The 26,589-nt window shown below is 42.5% G+C and overlaps 3 protein-coding genes across 6 annotated transcripts in view; 2 read left to right on the top strand and 1 right to left on the bottom strand.

Annotated features, from left to right (window-relative positions):
• Positions 1-52: 52 nt before the first annotated feature.
• rffl (ring finger and FYVE-like domain containing E3 ubiquitin protein ligase) lies at positions 53-9,390 on the top strand. The gene is made up of 8 exons (XM_051399695.1): positions 53-311; positions 1,656-1,837; positions 2,585-2,782; positions 2,879-3,127; positions 3,214-3,418; positions 4,325-4,348; positions 4,427-4,644; positions 5,988-9,390. Exons 2-7 carry the CDS (start codon positions 1,658-1,660, stop codon positions 4,615-4,617), a joined length of 1,047 nt encoding a protein of 348 aa, XP_051255655.1. The 5' UTR covers positions 53-311; positions 1,656-1,657; the 3' UTR covers positions 4,618-4,644; positions 5,988-9,390.
• Positions 9,391-9,964: 574 nt separating this feature from the next.
• Positions 9,965-23,803, top strand: wdr62 (WD repeat domain 62). Of its 4 annotated transcripts, none has more exons than XM_051399590.1 (34): positions 9,965-10,203; positions 11,411-11,502; positions 11,653-11,715; positions 11,906-11,963; positions 12,227-12,394; positions 12,545-12,682; positions 12,782-12,964; positions 13,184-13,344; positions 13,426-13,612; positions 14,077-14,208; positions 14,301-14,464; positions 14,551-14,642; positions 14,836-14,961; positions 15,081-15,151; positions 15,266-15,387; positions 15,492-15,567; positions 15,766-15,877; positions 15,978-16,041; positions 16,261-16,374; positions 16,463-16,566; positions 16,679-16,731; positions 16,818-17,042; positions 17,164-17,234; positions 17,332-17,489; positions 17,586-17,699; positions 17,804-17,915; positions 18,023-18,101; positions 18,795-18,858; positions 19,880-20,002; positions 20,818-21,079; positions 21,783-22,051; positions 22,897-22,974; positions 23,133-23,224; positions 23,375-23,803. In XM_051399590.1, exons 1-34 carry the CDS (start codon positions 10,102-10,104, stop codon positions 23,600-23,602), a joined length of 4,257 nt encoding a protein of 1,418 aa, XP_051255550.1. In that variant the 5' UTR covers positions 9,965-10,101; the 3' UTR covers positions 23,603-23,803. The 4 variants fall into 4 exon arrangements, with proteins under 4 accessions (XP_051255550.1, XP_051255549.1, XP_051255548.1 ...); XM_051399589.1 differs by having other exon boundaries at positions 13,423-13,612; positions 16,821-17,042; XM_051399588.1 differs by having other exon boundaries at positions 13,423-13,612.
• A 572-nt stretch (positions 23,804-24,375) lies between these two features.
• zgc:162872 (BAR_ACAPs and ArfGap_ACAP domain-containing protein) overlaps positions 24,376-26,589 on the bottom strand; it is a 14,307-nt gene continuing 12,093 nt past the window's right edge. The window contains exon 22 of the mRNA XM_051399640.1: positions 24,376-26,589. This exon is cut by the window's right edge and continues 279 nt beyond it. The gene's annotated coding sequence lies outside the window, so the exon portion shown is untranslated.

Here is a 26,589-nt window from a genome sequence, read left to right as displayed (position 1 = left end):
GTGTGTGTGTGTGTGTGTGTGTGTGTGTGTGTGTGTGTGTGTGTGTGTGTGTGTGTGTGTGTGTGTGTGTGTGTGTGTGTGTGTAGTTGAACTCTTCCTGGTTCAGTAGTTGCTGTAGTTGTCGTTGTCGTTGTTGTTGTCTTGTTGTTGTTGTTGTTGTTGTTGTTGTCGGATCGTTGTATTTCCGTTGGGAACAACCTGCTGAGTCATGGTGCAGAGGACCGAACTGTAACTGACCGGTTACTGTCTGTTAACCAGCAGCGACCCGTCGGTTACTGAGCTAGCTGCTAGCTGCTAGCTGTCATTAACAGGTAAGACGGGTTCATTGTGCTTTTAATCCCGCTGGTCGGTTGTTAGTTAAACTGTTAACCGGGTTGGTTTAACCCGGGTTAACTGCTGCCGCCGCTGTCTCCTCTGTTGGTTTGTGTTTGTTTCACTATTTACTTTATTTAAACTTCACTAACTAGCCTAATGTTAGCCTAGCCTTTTAGCCTGCTAGCAGCTCTGGGTACTTTCCAGACTCCACACGCCAGACTCCGTTTACATATTGGCGGATTTAAGGGAGACTGGCTCTTGAGTAAAACGATAATCCTCTTAAAACACACCTTATACTTTTTTTACGTATTATCAAGAGATAATTTCTCATTCGGCTTCAATCTGACACAAAATATAGAATAAATCTGCTTATTTTAATCAAATGTAAACTTTGGTTACTTGCGTCTCATACGCTGATCTGCCTAAAGCCTACCACGGAATTTGATGCCTGATTATTTATTAAATAAGGGAAAACATTGCCCCGAAATTATTATAAGATCTTCTTACAATGCACAAGTCCGCTTTACTATGTAATGTACATTATGAAAGTCTGACAGCCACAAAGAAACATAAAAACGCTGGTTTTCACTATGTAGTTTGGCCCACAGTCGTTCAGGTACAAATAAAAGAAGTGGAAAAAACATGTTTGTAGTGGTGCTAACAATGTCATAGTGTAAATATACTTCAAAGTTAAAGTTCTGTTGAGTAAAATGTGTTCAAATATCTGTAGATAATAGTAAATAATAGAAAACCTCCATTACAACGTTGTTAGATTGAACGGATCCTGGCTCACTGCTCAACAGCCGCTCAACCTAAAACTCAGTTTAACTCTTTTTACTCATCAGCAGGAGACACTTCTCCATTCGGCTGACATTCAACATAAACTATTTACTTTAAAGTTTAAAGACTAACACAAACATGTTAGTTTGGTCTACAGTCATCTGCATCCAAAAAGTGGAGGCTAAAGTATTTAAACATTTTAGTGACAGTGTTACAGTGTAAAAATACTTTTTATTAAATACAATATTTTCTGGTAAAATCCTGAATCGTGTTTAACATTTCTGCTAAATGTACCGAATCCTGGTTCACCAGTAAACAGCTGCCACTCCTAAATGAGACTGAAGATATTTTATGACTCCTAAAGACACAAAGGTCCATTCGGCAAACCTTTAGTACAAAACTTTATTTATTTAAATCACACATACGCTTTAATATAAGGAGATACCATAATATTCTTCCCCTCATTGCACATTGTACCCTGGTCATTTATTAATATAACACTACATTTACTGCTACTACACTGTTGCTGTTGCTGAAAACCTCTCTCTGTGTGTTTTCAGGCATGTTTGCGTCCTGCTGTAACTGGCTGTGCGTGGACTCTGTTGACGTCGAACCCTCGGGTGGAGATGAGCGACATCATCGGTCCTACACTAACTCCGCCTTCAGCAGTCAGCCGTCTCCGCCTCCCCCTGAACACACCTGTAAGGCCTGCGGGGGGTGCTTCGACACGCCGGCCAAGAAGGTAACCCCCCGCCCGCCCAGTTTGACCAAAGCTCCCAAAATACACAATCCGTTCTCTTCTTCAGGTGTCTGTTGGCATCTGTCGCTGTCTCCATTAACGTCGGTTCGGGTTTAACTCCTATACCTTTCATATACATCGGAAGCACCATCGCAAACTTTCAAACGCTTTGTTTACGGTTTCTCAAATCAATGAAACAGAGAAACCACGCAGAGTTTTTAATGTATATGGTGGTGTGTTCTTTATACTAAAATTAGATTTAAATTCAAAAGATATGTAATTTCTAATCATATATCACAATATATCGAATCGAAAGAGGGAAAAACACAAGGAAGTACTGTAGCCTGTGTATTATAATATAATATTAGAATATTTTCACCACTTTACCTCGCCGTCGGACAGCCCTTTCCACCAGACTCCATTCATAAAAACACTAATTTTACCTCACAGAACACAGGTTGCTGCCTCCATCACTTGGTTACTTTGTGTTCTATGAGGTAAAATTAGTGTTTTTATGAATGGAGTCTGGTGGCTTTAAACATCCGTTCTGCTTTTCACTTCCTGCGTCCATCTGAGCGTCACGTGACTGCAAACAAATGATCTGAACGACTTCTGTGTTTTTTATTTTGTCACATGCTCGTGGTTCCTGCTTTTAATCTATATTCATTATATTTATAAATACTCGTTGAATCGTCGGCGTGAGCTGGACAGGATGTTGACTGTCTCTCTCTCTACCTGTCTGTCTGTCAGCACGTGTGCGTGGACTGTAAGAAGAACTACTGCAGCCGTTGCTCCGCCCAGCTGGAGCCCCGCCCCCGCCTCTGTCACACCTGTCAGCGTTTCTACGGCAACCTGCTGCAGCGGGCGGAGCTTATGAAGCTGAAGGTGAAGGAGCTGCGGGACTACCTGCACCTGCACGAGGTCTCCACCCACCTGTGCCGAGAGAAGGTCCTTCACACACACACACACACACACACACACGCTGACCTCTGACCTTTGACCCCTGACCCCTCCCCAGTTAAACCAGTGTTTCCTGTCCTTCAGGAGGAGCTGGTGGAGCTGGTCCTTGGTCAACAGCCTTCACCATCCAGCGACTCCGCCCCCGAGACCCCGATCGCCGAGCTCCCCTCTGTGACCCCTGACCCTCCGGATCTGACCCCTCCCATCTCCACCTTGACTCCTGACCCCCCTCCCCCGACGCTGACCCCCGAGCCCCCCGCTGCAGAACCCGAAGCCCCGCCCCCGCCGACAGAGACCGCCCCCACAGAGCCCGACGTTCAGGACGAAGACCAGGTAACGCCAGAACAGGGTCCTGTGGGACCACCAGGGTCTCGTGTTTGAGTCTGGATTCTGATTCTCTTTTTGTCTGTCCGGTTCAGAACTGGGACCCGGAGGAGGCGCCGGTTTCGGGTCGCAGGGCGTCTCTGTCCGACCTGAGCTGCCTGGACGACATCGAGGCGCTCAGCGTCCGGCAGCTGAAGGAAATCCTCGCCAGGAACTTCGTCAACTACAAAGGCTGCTGTGAGAAATGGGAGCTGATGGAGAGAGTGAGCCGGCTGTACCAGGACCAGCAGAACCTCCTGGGTGAGTACCAGGATCATACAGGGTCAGAACCAGAACCATCAGAACCAGGACCATACTGAGTCAGAACCAGGACCATACAGGGTCAGAACCAGGACCATACTGAGTCAGAACTAGGACCATACTGAGTCAGAACCAGAACCATCAGAACCAGGACCATACAGAGTCAGAACCAGGACCATACAGGGTCAGAACCAGGACCATACAGGGTCAGCACCGGGACCATACAGGGTCAGAACCAGGACTATACAGAGTCAGAATCATCAGAACCAGGACCATACAGGGTAAGAACCAGGACCATACAAGGTAAGAACCAGGTCCATACTTGGTCTGAACCAGAATTATACAGGTTCAGAACCAGGACCATACTTGGTCAGAACCAGAATTATACAGGGTCAGAACCTGAACCATACAGAGTCAGAACCAGAACCATCAGAACCAGGATCACACATAGTCATAACCAGAAGCATCAGAACCAGGACCATACTGAGTCAGAACCATCAGAACATGGATCATACAGAGTCATAACCAGAACCATCAGAACCAGGACCATATAGGGTCAGAAACATCAGTACCAGGACCATACAGGGTCAGAACCAGGACCATACATGGTCAGAACCATCAGAACCAGGACCATACAGGATCAGAACCATCAGAACCAGGACCATACAGGGTCAGAACCAGGACCATACAGGGTCAGAACCGGGTATTTATTGTATTTCTCTTTGCTGCTGGTAAAAAGTTGCAGCTCCAGTTTGATGTTTGACTAACAGCTGATCAATATTCAACATCATCTGATCGATCAGAACTTCTGTCAACCAAATACTAGTGAAATTACAATATTCTGCTGATCATTAAAGGTCCAACAGAACAACGTGTTAGTTTAATATCTGTCTGTTTGTCTTTCAGCCGCCAACGCTGTGAACGCTTCAGGTGAGTTCTCTAACAGATCCTCATATTATCAGAAACTAATTAATAATAAGTTAATGTCAACCTAATGTGTCCCTGTAGAGTCCGGCGGCGGACGCGGTCCTGCGGGTCCAGAGGAGAACCTCTGTAAGATCTGTATGGACTCTCCCATCGACTGCGTCCTGCTGGAGTGCGGTCACATGATCACCTGCACCAAGTGCGGCAAGAGGATGAGCGAGTGTCCCATCTGCCGCCAGTACGTCGTCCGAGCCGTCCACGTCTTCCGGTCCTGAGCACGCCGACCCCTGACCTGCACCCAGGTAAACCCCTGACTGGATTAATTAAGCTAATTTTACAATAAGTTTTTAATCTGTTTTGGGGGGAAATGAGTACCGTAAAACTTCTAATAAAAGCCTCGGGCGTTTATTTGCTAAAATCACTGAGCTCCCCCAGGCCTTTATTGGGATGCTGCACATCGTTAGATCAGTTAGATTCTCCACAGTTCAAATCCGTCACCTTATTTTATGGAAACTATGAACGTTAATACATTCAGAAATTTACTGTAAGTTGTCAAATTTACTTAACAAAACTCAAGAGAAGCAGTACAGTTCGACGTTTTCCATCTGAGATTTGTGCTAAAGAAATTAAAACACCTGTCCCAAATAGAGGCCTGTCCCATTTTGACAAAAGTTTTTACGTTTATATTTGTGTAGGCGATCTAACCGGCTTAAAACTCGCTCTAGGGGGGCGACCAGGTGGGTTTTAAGATTTTTTATACATTCGGATCATTTCTATAAAATCCAGACCAGGCTTTTATTGGAGACCTGCGTTTATTAGGGACCCTGCTTTTATTGGAAGTTTTACGGTATTAATCATTCTGTACAAACGGAACCAGTGCTGATTCTCTTTCATATCCTTTGTTTTATTTTTGCCACTTTGAGGTAAAATATGTGTTAAATTTAATTAATTAAGGTCTTAAAGAGTTAAATTGAACCTTGAATCAGAAAGTCTTTCTCTGTTTCTCTGCTTCATTCTCTGTAACAGTGCTCTCTCCCTAGTTTGTTCGCTCTCAGTGGAGCCGGGTAGGAGAGGCCTTCCCAGTCCTACAGTCTGTATATATATATATATACACATTAGTGTATATATATATAACAGTCAATATAATTTAAAGGGGAAAGTTGTACAGTTGTCATTAACAGGGACCAAAAGGCTGGAAACATGTTTATTTCTGCTGTAAAATTGGCCATTTTAATATTGGGCCTTATGGAGACTCACTACTGGAGCCAGCCTCTAGTGGACAGCAGAGGAACTGCAGGTTTTGTTACTTCAGTGTTGCTGCTTGTACGGACCAAAGCTTGTTTTCAAAGTTTAGTTTTTGGGATCAAAAAGGTTGTCAACATGTTTTGTTATTGACTGTATCAACACCACTTTTAAATCATTCTGCTGATTCCAGTTTCACTGCAGTAGATTTGGTTGTAGTCGTAGTTTTATGCTCATTTCTCGACAAGACAAACATCGTCAACAAGTATTTTTGTTTCTTCTGCTCCCAGTTTTACCAAACCAGAATTCCTCACTAACCTCTTAAACTCTCCGTCTCTATAAACTCACAGAAAACTTCTGATGACTAAAACCTTCCTCCTCTTCTTCTTCTTCTTCTTCGCAGGGTCGAGTGCCTCCAAAGCAATAACCTGCAAACAAATCCTCCTGAAGGGACCTTCTACAGAGACAGAAAATGTTTTTATTTTGTTAATTCTATTTTTCTCGTGCAAATAAGATGTGCGATCCGTATGAAGAATGTAAGAAGTGACCTTATCAGACTGCAGAGCTGCTGTTTGAATAAAAACACTGAATGTACAGACCGACTCTACGGGAGGCGGATCACATCTCTGAATCACGAACTTTAACCTCATCAACCGAGAATCTTCTGTGCCTTCGCCAGCTCCTAACTCTGGTCCTGCTCGCTGTGAAGAAGGTCGGTTTAAAAAAAAAAAAAAAAACGGGATCCAGTAAGGGATCCTGAAACTGTAAGGGAGCGTAAACGGGTGAGGAGGGTCCACTCTGGCCTTCATTAAGTCACCACATCGCCTTTAACTTCCTGAGACACTCAGACTGTGAGACAGCCTCTACTTTGTTTACAGTCTGCAGTGAGTTTACACTGTAAAAATAACTAGATGAGGTTAAAATCGATTAAAATTAGCGAACCTCTGAGTGTGCGCTTCTCTCAGCCTCAGTTTAATGTTTACGCACCGATATCTGTGTAACACAACCCAAACTAGTAATTAACTCTGTTTTCAGACCAGCAGCCAATCATATGCCTTCAGATCAGATTATCAGCAGGATAATGACCTCTGACCTCCGCCCAACCACGCACACTGAGCCCCGCCCCCAGCCTCAGGTGATCGGGGCTACACCTGTCATTCACACCTTTACCTGCAGACGCTCAGGTTAGCATCCAGCAGCTGGAACATGTCGACAGTCGAATGTCTGGTAGAGCCGAACGCTGCTCAGTTTTCAGATTAAAAACTCTTGATAACTGGATAAAGAACCAGATCAGTGTCTTTACAAATTCTAGTAACAACAAATATATATATATATAATATTTTTTGACTCTATTGTACTTTACATTTTCACTTCAAACCTCAACTGTTTCAGGATTATATTTCAGCATTTAAAATGAGATGTATGACTTGATCCTTCCTAAGCCCCGCCCCTTTGTGTTGTCTGCTCCAATAACAGTTGAGCAAGCCTCGGTTCCTCCTTCTCTGTACTTAGATATGCTATATGCTAAGCTATTCTATGTTTAAAAGAGAACCACATTTTGTATATACCTCCATGTTGATTGTATGAAAGTCACCTCAATAGAAATCCCATTTCCACATTCTTGTTCAATCTCCTACAGCTATATCTATATACAGACATATATATATATGTGTATATGTATGTATATCTGTATCACAAATGCTAACTAGCTGGCTAATCTACATTAATCGTTAGTTAGCTCAGTGGTCCTTGAGTGGGTTGTAAGTTGTCTCCAGCAAAAGGAGGAAGAGAATATTTTCCAGTATGGGCGGGGCTTAAGAACGGTCAATTCATTGGCGAAAAAGCAATAATCAGAAAAATATTTATCTCAATTTATTCCTATTTTTCTTTGAGCTTTAAGAACTCCCTTTCAGTTTATCTAACAAGCCTTTGGAGACTGTCGAGTGTTTTAATCCATCAAAGATCAGATGCAGAAAAGTGGAATTTGTCTACAAACAAACGTATACAATTCAAAATATGTGTGGAATAAAATATCCAATTACAAATGAATAATTAATGAATAGAACTCAATTCAATAAATTACTATTTGTTCTGTTATCAGTGCTAGGACTGCAAGTATTTTCAAATAACTGATAAAATAGTTTGGTCTAAAATATGTCAGAAAAAGTCTGAAGTGACGTCTTCAAAGGTTTGTCTGACCAACAATCAAAAACCAAAAATAGTCAGTTTATTACTGTAGAAGACAATTAAAAAGTGAAGCTGGAGCGGTTGTTAGATTAGCAAAGAACAGTTGCATTGATGTGAGGCATGTGTGAAAAATTACACACTTATCACCCTCCATACAGCAGACTAACAGGATCCACCAGGAGGCAGCAGACACAGGAAACACGCTGTCGCACACATTTTTACTTGGTGCTAAGCTAGGCTAGCAGTTTCAAACTCTTCCCAGTCTTTGTGCTAAGCTAAGCTAACCATGGACCCAGGGCTGTAGCTTCCCATGAGGTCATTGCCTCATTATTTTTTCTTTCAGGGACTTTGACAGATTTTATTTTTTGTATTTTTTTAGCTGATTCCAGTGTTTTTAAACTCAAAATATTCATATTTGTGACAAACTTTAACGCATTAAAGGACTTCTTGCCAGTGTGGAGAAGCGTTGAGACAACATTTAGCCTTTAATTTTTGGAAAATAAAATAGTGAACGCTCAGTATAATCTGCTACTAATTACAAGGAGAACAGAGAAACAGGTCTGAGACAGTTATTCAGAGTTTATGAGGTTGGGTTGAGTTTGTAAACACTTACAGAAAATGTGATGGAACCGCTTAATTCCTGGCCTGGACCTATCACTGGACAGAGAACAAGAGGGATTCCTAAATACTGAACATGTCCTTTTAAATCTACATTAGGTGGGACACAAACAATAGAAGGGACTATTATATCCTGAGGGACACAACGTTTTTACCAGACATGATTTAACAGATGCTTTACTGTTCTTTAAAATCTACATTAGGTTTAATACAAACAACAGAGGCACCAGGACGCTTCCCTGAGGGACTCCACGTGTTATTAAAGACAGAGAACAACATGACGTATTAATCTTTACCAGCAGACCGTCTCTGTTTATTGTTGAGCGAGGACTAGCAGTTAAACTCTGTGGTTTGAAGTCGACTTTGTGTCTTGTTGTAACACTGATTGCACTAATCTGTTGATGCTGAAACATTTTGAACTTTTTCAGTTGATTTGTTTTGGTCGAAGAGTATTGTTCTGGAAAGATTATGCAGGATACATATTTTGTCTTTGTTTTTCTTGAGGTTTTGTTCTTGTGAGATCATTTAAAGATTGATTTTTTTGTTGTGAATATTTTAGATTTTGAGTTTTTTGTGATATGATGGTTGTTAGTACTTTTGGGAATCACACTTTTCCTCTGTAACTCTTTCCCTTTCGGTTGTACAGTGGGATCATGCAAGCTCTCATTAAGTTTCTCTGCACTTTGATTTCTCTGCTACAGTATAACTGAATAATGATAATAATCACAGTTCTGTGAGAGTTTTATATGACCAAAGCTCCCAAAATACACAATCCCGTTCTCTTCTTCAGGTGTCTGTTAGCATCTGTCGCTGTCTCCACTGAGACCAACACAGCTGGAAGCTAACGTCGGTTTGGTTTTAACTCCTCACATACTTTTCAAATACTTTATGGTCTGTAAAAAAAAAAATGAATATTTTAAAAATTGAACAGAAAAAGAAGAAGCTTTAGTTTTCTGAGTGAACTTGCTGAAATATTTTGTAATAAAACTGATTTTCTCTCAGTTGTGTGTCTGGTGCTCAGTGATGTTTTTAGATCGGGTTTAATACCAACAACAGAGGTCTTAAAGACACACACATAATTACACTACTGTTCATTTTTGTTTCAAGGTATCTTCTAATTCCAGAAGAAACTTAAGATAAGAAATGCAAGTTGAAGTAAAGAAAATAGAATAATAAAACATTTACACTATATATAATAAAATATTCTAATTTGTTGTTTTTACTTTATTAAAAAATAGACATTCAGTAACTAGCTAAATTTACACTATTGTATACTGAATATAATGCAATTAATATTTTTTTAAAATACAACAAATAACATTAAATAAAAACAGTTACCTGTGTGTTTATTTGGCCGATCAAGCTGATCCTAAACACCTGAGGGGCTCTAAAGTAATCTGGATGCTGATTGGTTGCTTAGCGGACAACTGGCGGAATCTCGGCTGTCTATTGGCTGCTTGGCGGGACGAGGGCGGGACCTCTGCCGCCCATTGGTTGGTTGCTGGTGTCGTGGGCGGGGCTCAGTTTGAACCGGAGTCCCGCCGCAGAGAGAAGTGTCAGGTTTCCTTTAGCGACAGTTAGCATGAAGCTAAGCTAACCCTCCGTCACTATCATTAGCGGAGAGTAAACAGAGCCGCTCCCGGTGCTCAGCGGCAGGGCTTTTATGGACCAGCCCCGCCCTGTTTATACGATTATTAAAGTTAAAGAGAGTCATGGCGGAGGGAGCGGATTGCGGGTCGGTCACTGCCGCGAAGAGGAGGCAGCCAGCGGGGAGGAAGAGCCGACAGAGCCGACAGAAGAGCTCCAGCAGCCGGGTACGGTCGGCTAACAGAGCTAGCTCCCCCGTTAGCATCTCCGTCCCGTTACTTCTAAAAAGTTTAAACAAAAGTTGTCAACACGTTTAAAGACGAGCTGTGAGGGGGGCGGCGGACAGGTGGAGACACTCAGGAGATATTAAACCTTAATGTTTGTTCATGTTTGGAGCTTTTAATAAAATATAAGTTACTTTAGTTAAATAACTGCGACGTTTATGAGCTAAAAACCACAGCAACAAGCTAATGTTTAAACAACCAGAGGAGCGGCAGGCCACCGTCTGTCTGTCTGTCTGTCTGTCTGTCTGTCTCTGTCTGTCTGTCTCTGTCTCTCTCTCTGTCTCTCTCTCTGTCTGTCTGTCTCTCTCTGTCTGTCTGTCTGTCTGTCTGTCTGTCTGTCTGTCTGTCTGTCTGTTCTCTCTGTCTGTCTGTCTCTCTGTCTGTCTGTCTGTCTGTCTTTAAATAACAGACAGACAGGGGTTTACTGGGACACTATCAGTGTGTTTTATCTTTATTAAACATCAACAGGCTTCATAAATCTAACAATGTATGCAAACAGCAAACTTTACCACATATCTAAAATACATAAACTAATAATGTAAATGAAGGTTAAAGTATTGATCAGTGCAGTGTTGGACTGACCTGTGTACTGCATTTATAGTGACCAGATAAGTGACCAAAACATATGAAGAGTTTATAAAAATCTATAAAATAAAAAAGTGCAGCTGAAACGAAAACAACAAAGATGTATTTTAAATTGAATTTGTTCAGGTTTTAAATAAGAAAGATGTTATTGTTTCGTCCACCGACAGTTTGAAGATGTTCAGTTTAAGGTCGTATAAAACAGTAAAAACAGCAGCAGATCCTCGTTTGAGAACCTGGAACCAGAAAATATTTACTTTTTTAATAATAAATCAATCAACAGTTGCTGATTAATTTTCTGTCGACTAATGAAACTACTCACTGCAGTTCTAGAGGGGAGATTAAAGCACACATGATAATATATGTCTCTAAAGAGCTGAGGTATCTAATTAAGGGTTAAATGAAGTAGCAGCGGAGACATTAACAGGAAATATACTAATTAATACTTAAAATACTAGCCGTTGTAATATAACAGGAACTGTTAGAGGGGGAAACAATAACAATCTGGAACACAGTTTGTTAAATTGTCAGGATTTTTGAGTGCAGTTTGGTGTGTGTGTTGTTTCAGGTGAGTCTGGAGAAAGTTCTGGGCATCGGCACAGTCAGCGGCAGCGGTTTGACCTCCGACCCCAACTCTGGCCTCATCGCCTATCCTGCAGGGTAAGCCCCGCCTCCTCCGGCTCACCTGTACTGAAAGGGCGGCTGCTCCTGATAGTTTCCCAGCATGCTCTTCTGCGTCAGTCTCCGCTGTGTCATCAAGTCGAACCGTGCTGTGATTTTTATTTGAACCCGACTGTGTTTGTGTTTCAGGTGTGTCATCGTGCTGCTCCACCCAAAGAAGAACAAGCAGAGTCACATCATCAACACGTCCAGGTAGATCTGCCTCACCTTACATTCCATCTGAAACTGGTTGAATACATTCCCCATTAACCTTTTCACACCTTCTAACGAGGGTTGAGCCCCCGGATGAAGAGCAAGTTACAACTTTAACACCCACAACAAGATCCAAACCACATTCTGCTCCAGAAGACTGGCTTCTAACTGCGCTGTGTGTTTGTTTCAGGAAACCCTTCAGTGCTCTGGCCTTCTCCCATGATGGAAAACACCTGGTCACTGGTGAGGTAAGAGCTGAGAAATACTTAATCTACTATCAGAAATACTTAATCTACTATCAGAAATACTTAATCTACTATCAGAAATACTTAATCTACTATCAGAGATACTTAATCTACTATCAGAAATACTTAATTTACTACAGAAATACTTAATCTACTATCAGAAATACTTAATCTACTATCAGAAATACTTAATCTACTATCAGAAATACTTAATCTACTAGCAGAGATACTTAATGTGTGTGTGTGTGTGTGTATGTGTGTTTCAGAGCGGTCACATGCCCTGTGTGCGGGTGTGGGAGGTGGACGGCGGTCAGGTGGCCGAGGTTCAGTCTCATAAATATGGAGTTTCCTGTGTGGCGTTCTCCACCAACAGCTGCTACATCGTCTCCGTGGGATACCAACACGACATGACCGTCAGCGTGTGGGACTGGAGGGTGAGCTGTAAATACTGACACACAATCTCCAGGTGTACGTTGATCCCCTGATATTATCGATCGGTATTGATCGTGTGTGTCTGTGTGTGTCTGTGTGTGTCTGTGTGTGTGTCTGTCTGTGTGTGTGTGTGTGTGTGTGTGTGTGAGCAGAAAGGTTCGATCATCGCCTCCAACAAAGTGTCCAGCCGAGTGTTCGCCGTCTCCTTCTCTCAGGACAACAGCTACTTCGTCACCGCGGGAAACCGACACATCAAGTTCTGGTACCTGGACGCCTCTAAAGAACGACGGGTACGCAGCCAATCGCAGCTCGGCCTGCGCTCGTTTACAGTCTGCTCGGCCAATCGCAGCTCGGCTCACGGTGGGCTTTTATTTTCTCCCCGTATCCAGGTGAACAGCACGGTGCCTCTGATTGGTCGGTCGGGGTTGCTAGGCGACCATAAGAACAGCATGTTCAGCGGGGTGGCGTGTGGGCGTGGCCTCATGGCGTGCAGCACCTACTGCATCACCAGCTCCGGTCTGCTGTGTCTGTTCAACAGCAGCCGACAGCTGGAGGCCTGGGTCAACCTCAAGGTTAGTGACACAGGAAGGTACACCCGTACCTGTACGGGGTTAAAGGTACGCCTGTACCTGTACGGGGTTAAAGGTACGCCTGTACCTGTACGGGGATGATTGTCGTTTAAACTCTGATGTCGCCGTTTTGTTTTTCAAAATAAGAGCTTGTTGTTATTTAAGATGCTAATCTAAAATGAACAGATTAAATGTTGATGTTGTTGTTGTTGTTGTTGACAGACGTCATCGGCGAGCTGTCTGGCGGTCAGCGAGCACTTCATCTTCTGTGGTTGTGCCGACGGTGTAATCAGAGTGTTCAGTCCATCCAACCTGCAGTACATCACCACTCTGCACCGCCCGCACCGGCTGGGAGTCGACCTCACCCAGAGCGCGCAGCACGGGTACGAACACAGCAAACACTGCGGAGCGTAGCGCCGTGGTAAATCCTCTGATCACTCACTGTGTGTCTGTGTCCGCAGCAGCCTGCTACCTGCCAGTCCGGGTGCTCAGTACCCCGACACGCTGGCTCTGACCTTTGACCCCGCCTCCAAACAGCTGACCTGCGTGTACAACGACCATAGTGTTTACGTGTGGGATGTTAAAGATGTGAGGAACGCCGGGAAGCTCTACTCTGCCCTGTACCACAGCAGCTCCGTGTGGAGCGTTGAAGTAAGTCCACAAATACTTCAGATATTACCACAAATACTTCAGATATTACCACAAATACTTCAGATATTACCACAAATACTTCAGATATTACCACAAATACTTCACATATTACCACAAATACTTCAGATATTAACACAAATACTTCAGATATTACCACAAATACTTCAGATATTACCACAAATACTTCAGATATTACCACAAATACTTCAGATATTAACACAAATACTTCAGATATTACCACAAATACTTCAGATATTACCACAAATACTTCACATATTACCACAAATACTTCAGATATTACCACAAATACTTCAGATATTACCACAAATACTTCACATATTACCACAAATACTTCACATATTACCACAAATACTTCACATATTACCACAAATACTTCAGATATTACCACAAATACTTCAGATATTACCACAAATACTTCAGATATTAACACAATTGTGTTTCAGGTGTATCCGGAGCTGTCAGATGCGTCTCAGGCCTGTCTCCCTCTGTCGTCCTTCTTCACCTGTTCGTCTGATAACACCATCAGACTGTGGCACACTGACCCCCCCACCGGACACAGAAACCTCTACAGCAACGTAAGACGAGTACAAGTACACAGTATCCCAGGACTGAACCACAGAAGAAGTCTCTTTCATTTGTTTTGAATCACTACCTGTCTGTCTTTCAGGACCTGCTGAGGATTTTGTATGTGGGGGAGAACACGCAGCACCTGCAGGCGGAGGGAGAGAGGGGGGAGGCAGCAGGGGCTGATGGGAAGGCTGGGATCAGAGTGCTGGGTATCAGTCCTGATGGACAACACCTGGCAGCCGGAGACCGCTGTGGAAACCTGCGGTAAGAGACACAGAGTCCGAGCCGGATCAGACCTGGATCCTGTGGAGTATCAACAGATGTATAACGACGTGTTTCTGTGTGTTCAGTATCTTCGGTCTGGAGTTTCTGGACGAGCTGGCAAAGATTGAAGCTCATGACTCGGAGGTGTTGTGTCTGGTGTTCTCCCCAACATCCACAGGTAATTATACTACCTGAAATACTTAATTTACTACCAGAAACTACCAGAAATACTTGAGTAAAAATAGAAGTACGTCCTAGCATACTTCAGTATGAGAGACTTACTGACAGTACCACGCTGTGAATGAAGGTGGATGTCAGTCAGTCAGTTTCTGTACGGTTGTGACACCTGAGTAACGACTCTGTTGTTTCAGGTGTAAAGCTGTTGGCGTCGGCCAGCAGAGATCGATTAATCCACATCTTCAACCTGGAGAAGAACTACAGTCTGGAACAGACGCTGAACGACCACTCAGCCTCCATCACTGCTGTCAAGTTCACAGGTAACCTGAGAGAGAGTGGAAAGGGCTACTTTGTTCCTGATTGCCAAGAGTCCACGTTAAAACCTCACAACCTCAATAGTGAGAACAACCGTTGGTCTGACAGTTTACCTGTGTTCCAGGTGAGAGTCCAGAGGTTCGGATGGTGAGCTGTGGAGCCGACAAAAGCATCTACTTCCAGACAGCTGAACAGGTCGGTGTGAACACACAAATCCAGACAGAAACATCTGTGGAGGTCTGTTGTTCATTAAAACCTCGACTGGCTGTGTGAGCTCATGCTGTCCCATAATCCCCTATAATGTTCCAGACGGCGGAGGGTTTGTCGTTCTCCAGGAGTCACCACGTGGTGGAAAAGACAACGCTGTATGACATGGACCTGGACTCATCGAGGACGCACGTCGCCATCGCCTGTCAGGACCGAAACGTCAGGTTAGAACTTGTAAAGAGCTCCACGGAGAACAGAGAAAAGTTCAGATCAGCTGAGGACTGAGTGTGTGTGTGTGTGTGTGTGTGTGTGTGTGTGTGTGTTTCAGGGTCTACAACGTGGAAACTGGGAAGCTGAAGAAGTGTTTGAAAGGCTCGTCCAGTGATGAAGGAGCTCTGCTGAAGGTAAGAACACTATTATTGTTTCATTCTGCCACAGAGGATCCCCATGTGACTTTGTTTTAATGTCAGCTGATTCCCTTCATGTACTTTATATCCACTGTGAGCTATGAGCTGTTATTGGTGTGTGTGTGTGTGTGTGGGTAGGTGTAATGTGCAGGTGTTCTGTGACGTGATTGGCTGGTATTTTGCCGTTGTCTGCAGGTTCACGTGGATCCGTCGGGGTCGTTCTTCGCCACCAGCTGCTCCGACAAAAACATCACCATCTTCGACTACGAGTCAGGAGAGTGTGTCGCCACCCTGTTCGGACACTCTGGTGAGTAAATCCAATAACGTTTGTTTCATTATCAGTTTGTGGTTGAAAAGAGTCTCAACTGCATTGAAGTTATAACCCGAGGGATTGTTTGTTTCAACAGAGATCGTCACCTGTATGAGGTTCAGTCAGGACTGCAGACACCTCATCACTGTGTCAGGAGACAGGTACACTAAAATACTGATTACTGAAATTGTAAATAGTAACTGTAACTAATAACTGAGAACTAGATTCTGATAGGCTGCAGGGTGTCCATCTCGTAGCAGACTTAATGGACGACATAAAGGCCACATTGTAGCAGTTAATAAATGATATATAATTAATGATTATATTTGATGAAATATGATTCCAGTGATTTGTTGTTGTTGTATTATTTTTGTGTGTAGTTGTGTGTTCGTGTGGAGGTTGGACTCTCAGATGACCAGCACCATGAGGAAGAGGCGGGGCCTCAAACTGGCCGCCGCGCCTGTAACCTGCAGCCACAAACCGCAGAACATCAGGTCAGATCTTGTCGGAGAGCTCGAGCTGCGGAGGTTTGATTCTGTGTCCGACTGAACTTTTATATTCTGTCCCTTCATGTTGTTTCAGGAGAGAAACCTTCATCACTGTTCCCTCCTCTCAGCTGCCTCTGATGGAAGAAGAGGAGGAAGAGGCTGACCGCAGGACTCCAGCTAGACTGGACTCTGTTCAAGGTGAGGAGGAGGACTGGGGTCAGATTCTACCTTCATCCTCCTCTTCAGATAGTCTTTAATCTTCCTCCTCCTGGTGAAGACGGTTGTGTTGAATCGTGTTGTTGTGTTTCAGGTCCTCCGCTGCTTCAGACCAACGGGAAACTGCCCATGTGGTTCAGAAAGCTGGTCAGTCCCACGTTTACCGATCAGTTGACAGGTAATCAATCCGTCTCTGATTGATTTTCTTCCAGCGTGTGCATTTGTGTGTTCAGCAGGGTCAGGGCGAAGCCTCCGCCACCATCCAATCAGACGCCGAGCCTCGTCCGGTCAGGAGTCGGTGGGGAGAGCAGCTGGACCCTCTGATCATCTGCGCCAGCTTCTCCCCGAGTCAGATGGAGGAGGAGGAAGAGGAGGAGGAAGACTTCCACCCTCAGAGTCTGGAGAGTCTGCTGGGAGAGGAGTTGGAGGAGGAGGAGGACGGAGAGGAGGAGAAGGAGGTGAGCTCGGGGATGATTCTGAAAACTGAAGTGTCTTGATGAAGGTCGCTGCAGTTCCTCTAACATCCACTTGTCCCTGGCTGACTGTCTCTGACTGTCTCTGACTGTGTGTGACGTTCAGGTGCAGCAGAATCCCGGTGAGAACAGGAGCAGCTACATCCTCTACCCCAACACCAACACCACCACCGACAGGTGAGCTCCACCTTCAGGTGTAACAGATAACTTATGGAGCTGAATCCAAATACAAACATTTGTTTTTTTACAATCGGGGTCTCTGTGTATTTGTCAGGGAGTTTGACGTTGAGGGTGTGACTGACCCTCGGCGGTCTCTGACCCAGGTGGAGGTCAAAGGTCAGGGGACGGAGCCGGTGTGGAGCACTCAGATGAGTCCGGACTCGGCCTGCTCTGAAGGATCAGCAGGAAGTCTGGAGCAGCAGCACGACGCCGGTCAGAGAGCAGAATATGACTCTGCATACGTAGTCTTCGTTGTTGTTGTTGTTGTTGTTGTTGTTGTTATAAACCTCCTCTCTCTCGTACTATCAGACACAGATTCCCTCAGTCAGGGCAGCTCAGTGGGCAGTTTGTGTCTGGAGGACGACGAGGACAGAAACTCTCTGAAGAACCACTTTGACACTCTGGCCTCGAGTCTGAACGACGGTATGAAACCCTCTTCTTCATCTTCATCTTCATCAGTCTGTACAGTTTGAACCGCTGTCTCTGTCACATGAATGCTGAGGGTTTTGTGACCTTTGACCTTTCAGAGAAGTTTGACACAGACCTGAGGACGCTGCAGCCTCCGGAGGAGAAACACTTCCTGAACCCTCGACTCAGCATCTCCACCCGCTTCCTGTCACGATTCCAGGACAGAATCAAGTCAGTCTACCCACAATCCTCTGGGACTGTTTACATCATCCTTGAGTTTTCTGCTTTGGACAATTGCTGCTTGTTGCCATGGTGATAACATTCTGCTGTGTTTTTAGGGCGTGGCCGGGCCGCGCTCCGCCTCCTGTCTCAATCCCAACCAGGATCTCAGAGGAGAGCAACATCGGCAACACATCGGTACAAACACACCTGAAACACCTGAGCAGAATGATTTACCTGATAATATGAACTTTTTGAATTCTTGACAGTTGATGAATAAAGGTTATTCACTGCCACTAGAGGTCGCACTAGAGCACCAACATCTCAGACCAGACTTCAAAGACAAAACCAGTAATTTTACTTTGCAGACGATTGTAAAACACACTTGAAACTGGACAGGAGCAAAGTAAAACTCATCCAGAGAGTCTTTAAAAGTAGTTGTTTCTGTCACTGACAGGTTGTTATTGTCACTGTCTGACAGCATTATGGAAAGGATCCCTACAGAGATAGACCTTTAGTTTAACCACAAACAGCCGTAATATCACTATCACTCTCCACCAGACTCCAGAGACAGAAACACTCATTTTACCTTCAGATCATCGTAACTTCATTCAAAGTGAACAGAAACAGAATAAAACTCATTAAAAGCGTCTCTGTTAGTGTTTCCAACAATCACCAACTCTGGTTTGGTGGAAATAAATCCCTAATTCACCGACGTAGATGATAAAAACAGCAGTTTCAGTCGGAGCAGACCGGCTATGGAAACAAACCACAGAGAGGCTGCGATACAACACAGGCAGAGGGAGAGAGACACCATGTGACTCTGTATATAGAGAATAACTGTTAACTACTTAACTTAAGGGCAAACAGTGACTAAATGTTTGTTTTCAGATGAACTCTGACTCGAGCAGCGACGTCGCCTCAACAGATTCGACTGAGAAAGAAAACGGCGGAGGTGAGTCATAGGTTTCGTTCTCTGGTTTTCTGACTCACAGAAATTATGTTTAAATCAAACAAACTTAAACATTTCGTGCTACAAGCATAGATGTAGCTTTTTTTTTTTAATGATGCTAGGGGAGCTTTACATCCCCGGAATTGTCACTGAAAGACAATAATGGCAGATCGCAGACATTCAGTCCCCACACATTGGTACTCAACATGGGCTAATAGGCTGTTAATGTCCAGAGAGCAGTGAGGAAGCACCTTAGAGAGTGCTAGCAGCTACTTTTGTAGTCTGAAATTAGTGCCAGGTGTGTTCAATGGTGAGTTTAAGCATATTGTAAATAATCAGGTCAATTTGGAAACTGTGCTGACTTCATCTGCTGCTGATGTGTTTGGAAGATGTTGCAGTCTGGGTACTAACACGCAGGTTTAGGACAAGTTAATAAAATCTGCAGGGTTTTTTGGGTGTTTTGTGTGTCGAGTTTTCCCATCCTCCTGTATACGAAGAATGTGGCGATCGGTTTGTGTGTTCAGCCATCCGACGCCGCCTTTACTGCAGTGGCAAGTCGTAGTGACCGTGACAGCAGCATTATGGGTTGTTGGCCTGACGGTTCCTTTTATGGGTGGAGATATGGAGAAACGGAGCGACTGTCTATCATATTTCAACTGATGTACTGATACTACTGTACTAGTTAGCTTAATCAATCAAGAACTCATGAGATGTATGACTGAGATCCTCTAACAATAACAGCTCAGGATCAATTAATGTTACTTATTTATGTAATTGATAATAGGAAGTTTGTTACTCCAATGTACACAGTTTTTATTTTTAATCAGGACCCCCCCTTTGGTTGTGTTGTTTTTTTTTTTTATTTGATTTGATTAGAGCAGGATGATTTGTTAGTGTTTCTTTGCATATATATAAGGTTAAATAGAAAGAACAGAGGCCCCAGGACGCTTCCCTGAGGAACTCCTCCTTATTAAAGACGGGAGTGTTTGTTCAGTTTGTGTTCGGTCTCTGTGTGTGATCACAGTGAGATGCAACCATTCAGTCCTTCGTCGTAGAGCTTCCTGCGTGATTTCCCATCAGCCCCTTCGCCGCCCAACACGCAGACGACACACTGTGGTTGTTGTCCAGTGCAGAGAAACGCTGCGAGGTGTGTGTGTGTGTGTGTGTGTGTGTGTAAAACTGGGTGTTTGGGATCGTTTTTTTTCTTTCTGCTCTTAAACTCACGAGGTTGGAGGTCTTCTGTCATTTAATCCTGATGGTGTGTGTTAACTCAGCTGCTGCTAACGATAGCTCAGCTTGTTTCTCTGATAACTTAAGATCCAGACGTCCGATGACTAAAATCCTTCATCCGGTTCAAATCTAGAGTTAAAAAGCACCAAGATCTAAACAGTGGATGGTAACAATGTGGCTTCAGACTGGATCAACAGTCAATGTATGACAGCTTCTGGCAGACAACCACAACGCTGACGCAGGCACAAAGGGGATATGGCGTCATCGACAGGCGACCGGTGAAACAACATATTTTAATGAAAAATTTTACAAATTATAGCTTTAAAGGGAAAAAATTACATTTTGCTCTTATTTTCGTAAGATTAAAACCCTTCTGGGCAGTTGTCACGAAACCAGCGGAGAGTCCTGGATGTTACTGGTCCCAGTCAAATAATAGCTTGTAGATAATCCCCATAAAACCACAACATTTCCTTTTTACGCTGCAGGTTTCGTACAGATTGAACAAACAAGATGTTAATTGGTGAGATTCAGAGATAGATTTTGTTCGCTTTGGGAAGAGCCATGCTCGCAGTTTCCCCCCATTTCCAGTCTGTATGCTAAGCTAAACTGAAAGAACATCTTCACTTCCTTCAATCACTTGTTCTGGTTAAAGTTCACACACCTGTTCACCTCCACCTGAGATATTTAACCATCATCAGTTTTAGTTCCTGACTTTCTACTTTTTTCAATCAGACGTCACCTCCAAGACTCTGGAGGCCCACAACAGCAGCTTGGTGTCGACAGTCCAGCAGGGGGCGCCTCGTCTCGGATACCTGGGAACCACAGCGAGCTCGAGGGCCAAACTGAGCCAGGAATCACCCACCTCCACCCAGGAGGAGGAGGAGAAGGAGAACCTCTCCTCTTCCTCCTCCTCCTCTTCCTCAGAGCTTCAGCTTCCTGCTGGTCTGGAACTCCACAGCACCAAAACTGACCCCCATCAGGACCAAACCAGCAGGTAGTCCACTTTGTCTTTTTATATATTTCTATTATATGTCGCAAAATTCAATATTTGAATTATTCCATTTAAGTAGGAAAAATATTTTTGGGGAAAATGTAATCGATGATTTTAAACAGTCACTGATATATTAAGAGTTTTATTGAGCGTCTCATCAGTAAACAGTCTGATATCAGGACAACGAGGACTCGTGGTGAAATGACGTCTTCAGTAGGTCAAAGAATCGACATCATCTATAAAACCCTGAAAATGTTTTATCTTTACAGTCTGTTAGTCCACTTCAGTCTTTATTCATAAAATAATATTAAAACAGAAAACAGTTGGACTGATCTCAGGTAGTCCACTTTATCTTTTTAGATATTTCTATTATGTCGCAAAATTCAATTGTTGAATTATTCCATTTAAGTAGGAAAAATATTTTTTGGGGGAAAATATAATCGGTGATTTTTGGTGGGAAGAAAAGTCATTAAGTAATAAAAACAATTAATTTGATGGGGAGAAAATTCATAATATTTAGAAAAACTGTAATACTTGTAGAAAAAAGTGGAGAAAAGATAAATATTTTAAATAAAAAGTTGTAATATTTAGAAAAACTGACTTGAAATCAAAAAGTTTGTATATTTTGAGAAATAAAGTTGTCTGTTCGACTCCTTGTTTTCTCTTAATGCTTCACGCTGTCTCTCTTTTTCTTTGCTTCCTTCAGCCTTTCTCCGTTGTCCCAGAAGGCTTTGGACCACCTACCTGTGGCGAGCCCGCAAGTGTTGACCACGCCCACTGAGGTGATGTCGCTTGGTGAGGGCGGGAGGTGGAGCGTCAGCAGCGTCGAGGAGACGAATCAAACCCTCGTCCAGAGCCCCGCCCTCTCCATCACCCCCACATGCACGCCCCCTGTCTGTGACATCATCAGCTGCTCCGCCTCCAGGCGCGAGGAGTCTTCAGGAGGATCTGAGAACAGAATCCAGACTGATCCGGGTAAGATGGATGGGGACAACATCTCTAAATTATTTTTTTCTGGTATCAGAACTTTTGTCTCCTTTTTTAAATATTTTAATCTTTTGTCTTAAAATCTTACATTTTCTCGTAATATCATGATTTGACGCGGAACGCAGCTTTTCTCTTTATTGTGATGTTTTCCAGATACGTTAAAGCTTTTATGTCGAATTTTCTCGTTTTTTTTTTTTTTTTTTTTTCCTGGAAATGTTTTTTTCTTTGTTTATTTTTTTTCTAAGCGTTTCTTCTTGAAATATCAAGTTTTATATATTTTGACAAATTACAACTGTTACTCAAAATATTGCTTTTTTTCTTAGAACTTTCTTGCGTAGCTATCTTGAAATATTACAAAATTGTTCTTTTTACTTTAAATTGTTATTGTCCTCATACCTGGAATTTTTTTTAAATTAAATTTTAGGATTTAAAAAAAAATAACATTTCTTGAATATCAAGTTTCATATACAATGATAAATTACAAATATATTAAAAATACGACTCTGATAGGGCATTTTACACAAAATATTAAAATTTCTTTCTTTAAATGTTTTTTCATGTTTTTTCTTGAAATATTAACAATTTTCTCAAAATTTGCGTTTTTGTACTTGAAATATATTTTGCTGTTTTACTTATGGTATGACTTGGAAATTTTATGTAAATCACTAAATATTGGTCACTATATATTTTCTAAGAATGTAACATTTTATTGTATTTATATGAAAGATTCTTGATTCGAGAAATTGCAACTTTCTCTAAATCTTTTTCACACTATATTTTTGTCATAACGTGAGTTTCTGACCGATCAATGTCTTCGTTCTTTATGTTCGCAGCATCAGACCCGTCCTCCTCTGACCTGCCCACCTCCTCTTCCTCTCCTCTGTCAGAAACACTCCACCTCCCTCAGACAGGTAACCTCGATATCTTAACATGTACTGATCAGATCATCCTGAAAGTTTCTGATTCTGGTTCCACAGAGGATGAACCCTGAACGAAGCTTCCTGTAGCGCCCCCTTCAGGACAAACTCTACCTGTGTTCAGGCTCTAAGATGTTTTGTTTCATGTTCAGGTGATGAAGAGTCGGTCAGTCTGCTGCAGAGTCAGCAGGTCGCCAACGAGCTGAGACAGACAGCGAGACGAGCGGTACACCTCTACCAACAGGTGAACTTCCTCTCTGACTGTGTCTGTTTGTTGTTGACTGGAATGAGTTGACTTTTATAAACATTTGTAACTTTTTATCTCCTAATATTTCTTGGAATATTTCGGTTTTTAGAGTTTAATACGACTTACTGTTTTGTCTCCGTCCTGCAGCTCGGCGTTTCAGTCGACAGTTCAGAGCAGCGTCTGCAGACGTCGTTGGTCCTGCGGGAGGCGTTTGATGCCGTTGCCTCTGAGCTGCAGGCGGTGCTGCGGGGCGGAGGCGGGCGGGGCAGCAGCGCCCCCTCTGGTCCACTGGAGGACGTCAGGATGATGTCTCTGCTGGAGAGATACTCTGAGCAGCTGGTTCAGATGACCCAGAACAAACTGAACCGAATCTGAACCAGTGACTCTGCTGTGGGTACGGAGGCTGAGGGAGGACAAACTGCAGCCTCAGTGACTCTGAGCTGACTTTATAAACATCAGTATTAACTTTAAACGCACCTTATGTTTGTTTTTATGGCAGCAAAATGTTTTATATGTTTTAAAATCACTGTTTGTACATAAACTTTTTGTTTATTAATAAATGTTTAATGTGTCTTATAGAGGTGAACAGCTTTAAATTATTTTATTTTATTAATATACAAGAGAATTATTATTTTTTTAATATTTAAAAAATTAAATATAAAAAAAAAGTTCACTATGAAAATAAAGTTTAAATTTATTTTAACCATAAAGAGAATTAAACTGAGGAATCGCTTATAATCACTGTATCATCAATGACCTCAAATCATAAAACCACAAAAAAATACTCGTCCAAATATTCCCCAAAAATCTTTATAATATATTTTATTATAAAAGTTATGCTTTTAATTATCAAGTATATTTATATTTCACTCTGTGTATATCTGTTTTGTAATTATTATTTTATAATTCAGTGAGTAAAGTTTTAGTTGAATTCTTAACAAGAACATGTGACTGTTACGAGCATTGGGGCCATATTTTGGGGAAAAAATAGTATTTTGAGAATAAATTTGTATTATGTTGTAATTTAATGAGAATAAAGTAATATTTCATCAGAAAGTGGGTAAAGCTGAACGGGCAGAATCTACCTGTGTTACTGACGCTGTATGTTAGGATCATTCATAAATGTAGTTCAGTAAGTAAACAGTCACTGATATATTAAGAGTTTTATTGAGCGTCTCATCAGTTAACAGTCTGATATCAGGACGAGGACTCGTAGTGAAATGACGTCTTCAGTAGGTCAAAGAATCGACATCATCAATAAAACCCTGAAAATGTTTTATCTTTACAGTCTGTTAGTCCACTTCAGTCTTTATTCATAAAATAATATTAAAACAGAAAACAGCCGTAAAAAAACGATGGATAAAGAAATAAAAGTGACTTCAGTCAAACAGCAGCTGCACATTAAATCCCTTCTGAACACAAACAGGAAACAGAAACACGACATCCTGTTTCACGCACAAACGTTTCCAGTAGTAACAACAATCATAAAAACATCGATTTATATTCGGCTTTATTTTCTGTCGCTGATAACGAGATAAAATAAAAGTCTGGAGAAATTCAGCAATAACACAAAAAACCCTCTTGGACCCTAAAACCAACAGGAAGTCGGCCTTTCTGAATTTAGTGGTCATTTTTGGTGATTTTTTTTCACGCATTGTACTTTAAGAAACTCCTCCTAGAGAACTTGGTGCGATCTAAAGGCCGACGTGATTTGTGACTTTCCTCTGAAGGTCGTCTCTGTGGCGTCGAACTTCAATTTCTTGCCAGTAAAAGTAAACAGTCAAATTGAGTCTGTAGTGTTACTGTGAGAAGTCTGGACGTAAACTAGATGAGCGAGAATATCTGAGTATTTAACGGTGTGAGCTTCCTGCGCATACTCAACCGCCCGACAGTTTCAGCAAGTTTTTTATTTTACTATTTTCGTGCGTTATTTCAATGGATGGCGAATCGAGAAAGTGCTCAAACTTTTCCACAGTTGAGAAGCTCCAGAAGAAGCAGCCAGGAGACCTCACAGACCCCTTTGACCTACCCCCCCCTCCACAGTGACACCGACCCCTGCAGCCAACGCAGCAACATTTCTATCGACTGTTCGTATTCATTCACTCGCAGACGCCTCCTCAGTAAAATATACTGACGGTAGCGGCGAATACTGCCCGCTGCATCTGACATTAAACATTAAAATTTACCGTCATTCTTTGTTTCTTTCAGTCTTTAGTGATCCACTCTCCCTCCTTTTTTATGTTATGTTGCCTCACAATAATCTGCTGAGTGTGAGAGGAAATGTTATAACGGACTGTAACGACGTGATCAGTCTGCACACCGCTTTCAGTCGTGTGACAGAAAATACGAATGTTTGAGTCGGTATTTTAATAATTTAACACGCAGTGTGCAGTACTGACTGAGGATGTAATAGGCAGTACTTTAGTATGTAATTTGAATCCGGTCAGCGCTGTGGCGTCACGCCGGCGACCCCTCACTTACGTAAAGACACATTTCAGAGAACTGTTTTGGTAAAATGAGAGAAAGTTTCGAGTTTAATGCCGATATTGTCTCATCAATCGCAGACTTTATGATATCAGCAGATATCGTATTGTCTCTTTTAATATCATATCGTAAAGAAAACTGGTGATTTAGGTCCAGTTTTATACACATTAACCCTCCTATTGCGACTACATAGAGAGAAAATAACTGAATATAAATACACTGAAGGTTATTTCTGAAATGTTTCACGAGAATATTGACAGTTATATAACCTTCAGATTTCACTCAGTACTGACCTCAGACCTGAGTGTGACATCGTTACAGTTACTGACCTGAGTTAATTATAGTTTTAGTCAAATATTTAGTGAACATGATGGATGCTAACAGTCTGCACGAGGTAACGTTGCTCTCAAAGTAACCGTATTCATTTCCTGTTCTGTAACCGGACTGTTAGCATGCTAACAACCATTAGCACTGTAACAAGGTGAGCTGGACGCAGTGTTTACTGTTAGCTTATGCTGAAATGACTATTTGACCAAAGGAACAGTTCAACATTTTAAGAATACCCTTATTCGCTTCCTTGCAAGGCTGAGGCAGGAGGACGTGGTTAGCCTTAGCTTAGCATTAAGACTAGAAGTAGGGGGAAATAGCTAGCCTACCAACCATAGACTCCTACCAACATTTCTCACTGATTAGTGAGTTTTCTAGTTGTACCTCCCTAAGCCCCGCCCCTTTTTGCTCAGAGAGGAAAGTGGGCGGGGCTTGGGCAGGGTTTCCAAATAACAATATTTTAAAGACCAAAATAAAAGAGAAAATAATAAGTGATAATAAAAGTTAACATTAGCTCCAGTTGAACACAGTAACTGTATATGAAGTATAAT

Source organism: Dicentrarchus labrax, unplaced genomic scaffold (assembly GCF_905237075.1).
Source record: "Dicentrarchus labrax unplaced genomic scaffold, dlabrax2021, whole genome shotgun sequence".
Classification (NCBI taxonomy): Eukaryota; Metazoa; Chordata; class Actinopteri; family Moronidae; genus Dicentrarchus; species Dicentrarchus labrax.
Note: the sequence above shows the minus strand (reverse complement) of the source record. Positions and strands in the feature narration are given on the sequence as shown.

Bases quoted from the DNA above. Each gene is read 5' to 3' on its own strand.
- rffl (XM_051399695.1), top strand. From the start codon at position 1,658: ATGTTTGCGTCCTGCTGTAACTGGCTGTGCGTGGACTCTGTTGACGTC. The intron at 3,128-3,213 runs GTAACGCCAGAA...TGTCCGGTTCAG, and splicing joins ACGTTCAGGACGAAGACCAG to AACTGGGACCCGGAGGAGGC. The intron at 3,419-4,324 runs GTGAGTACCAGG...TTTGTCTTTCAG, and splicing joins GGACCAGCAGAACCTCCTGG to CCGCCAACGCTGTGAACGCT.
- wdr62 (XM_051399588.1), top strand. From the start codon at position 10,102: ATGGCGGAGGGAGCGGATTGCGGGTCGGTCACTGCCGCGAAGAGGAGG. The intron at 16,732-16,817 runs GTCAGTCCCACG...TTGTGTGTTCAG, and splicing joins CCATGTGGTTCAGAAAGCTG to CAGGGTCAGGGCGAAGCCTC. The intron at 23,225-23,374 runs GTGAACTTCCTC...TCCGTCCTGCAG, and splicing joins CGGTACACCTCTACCAACAG to CTCGGCGTTTCAGTCGACAG.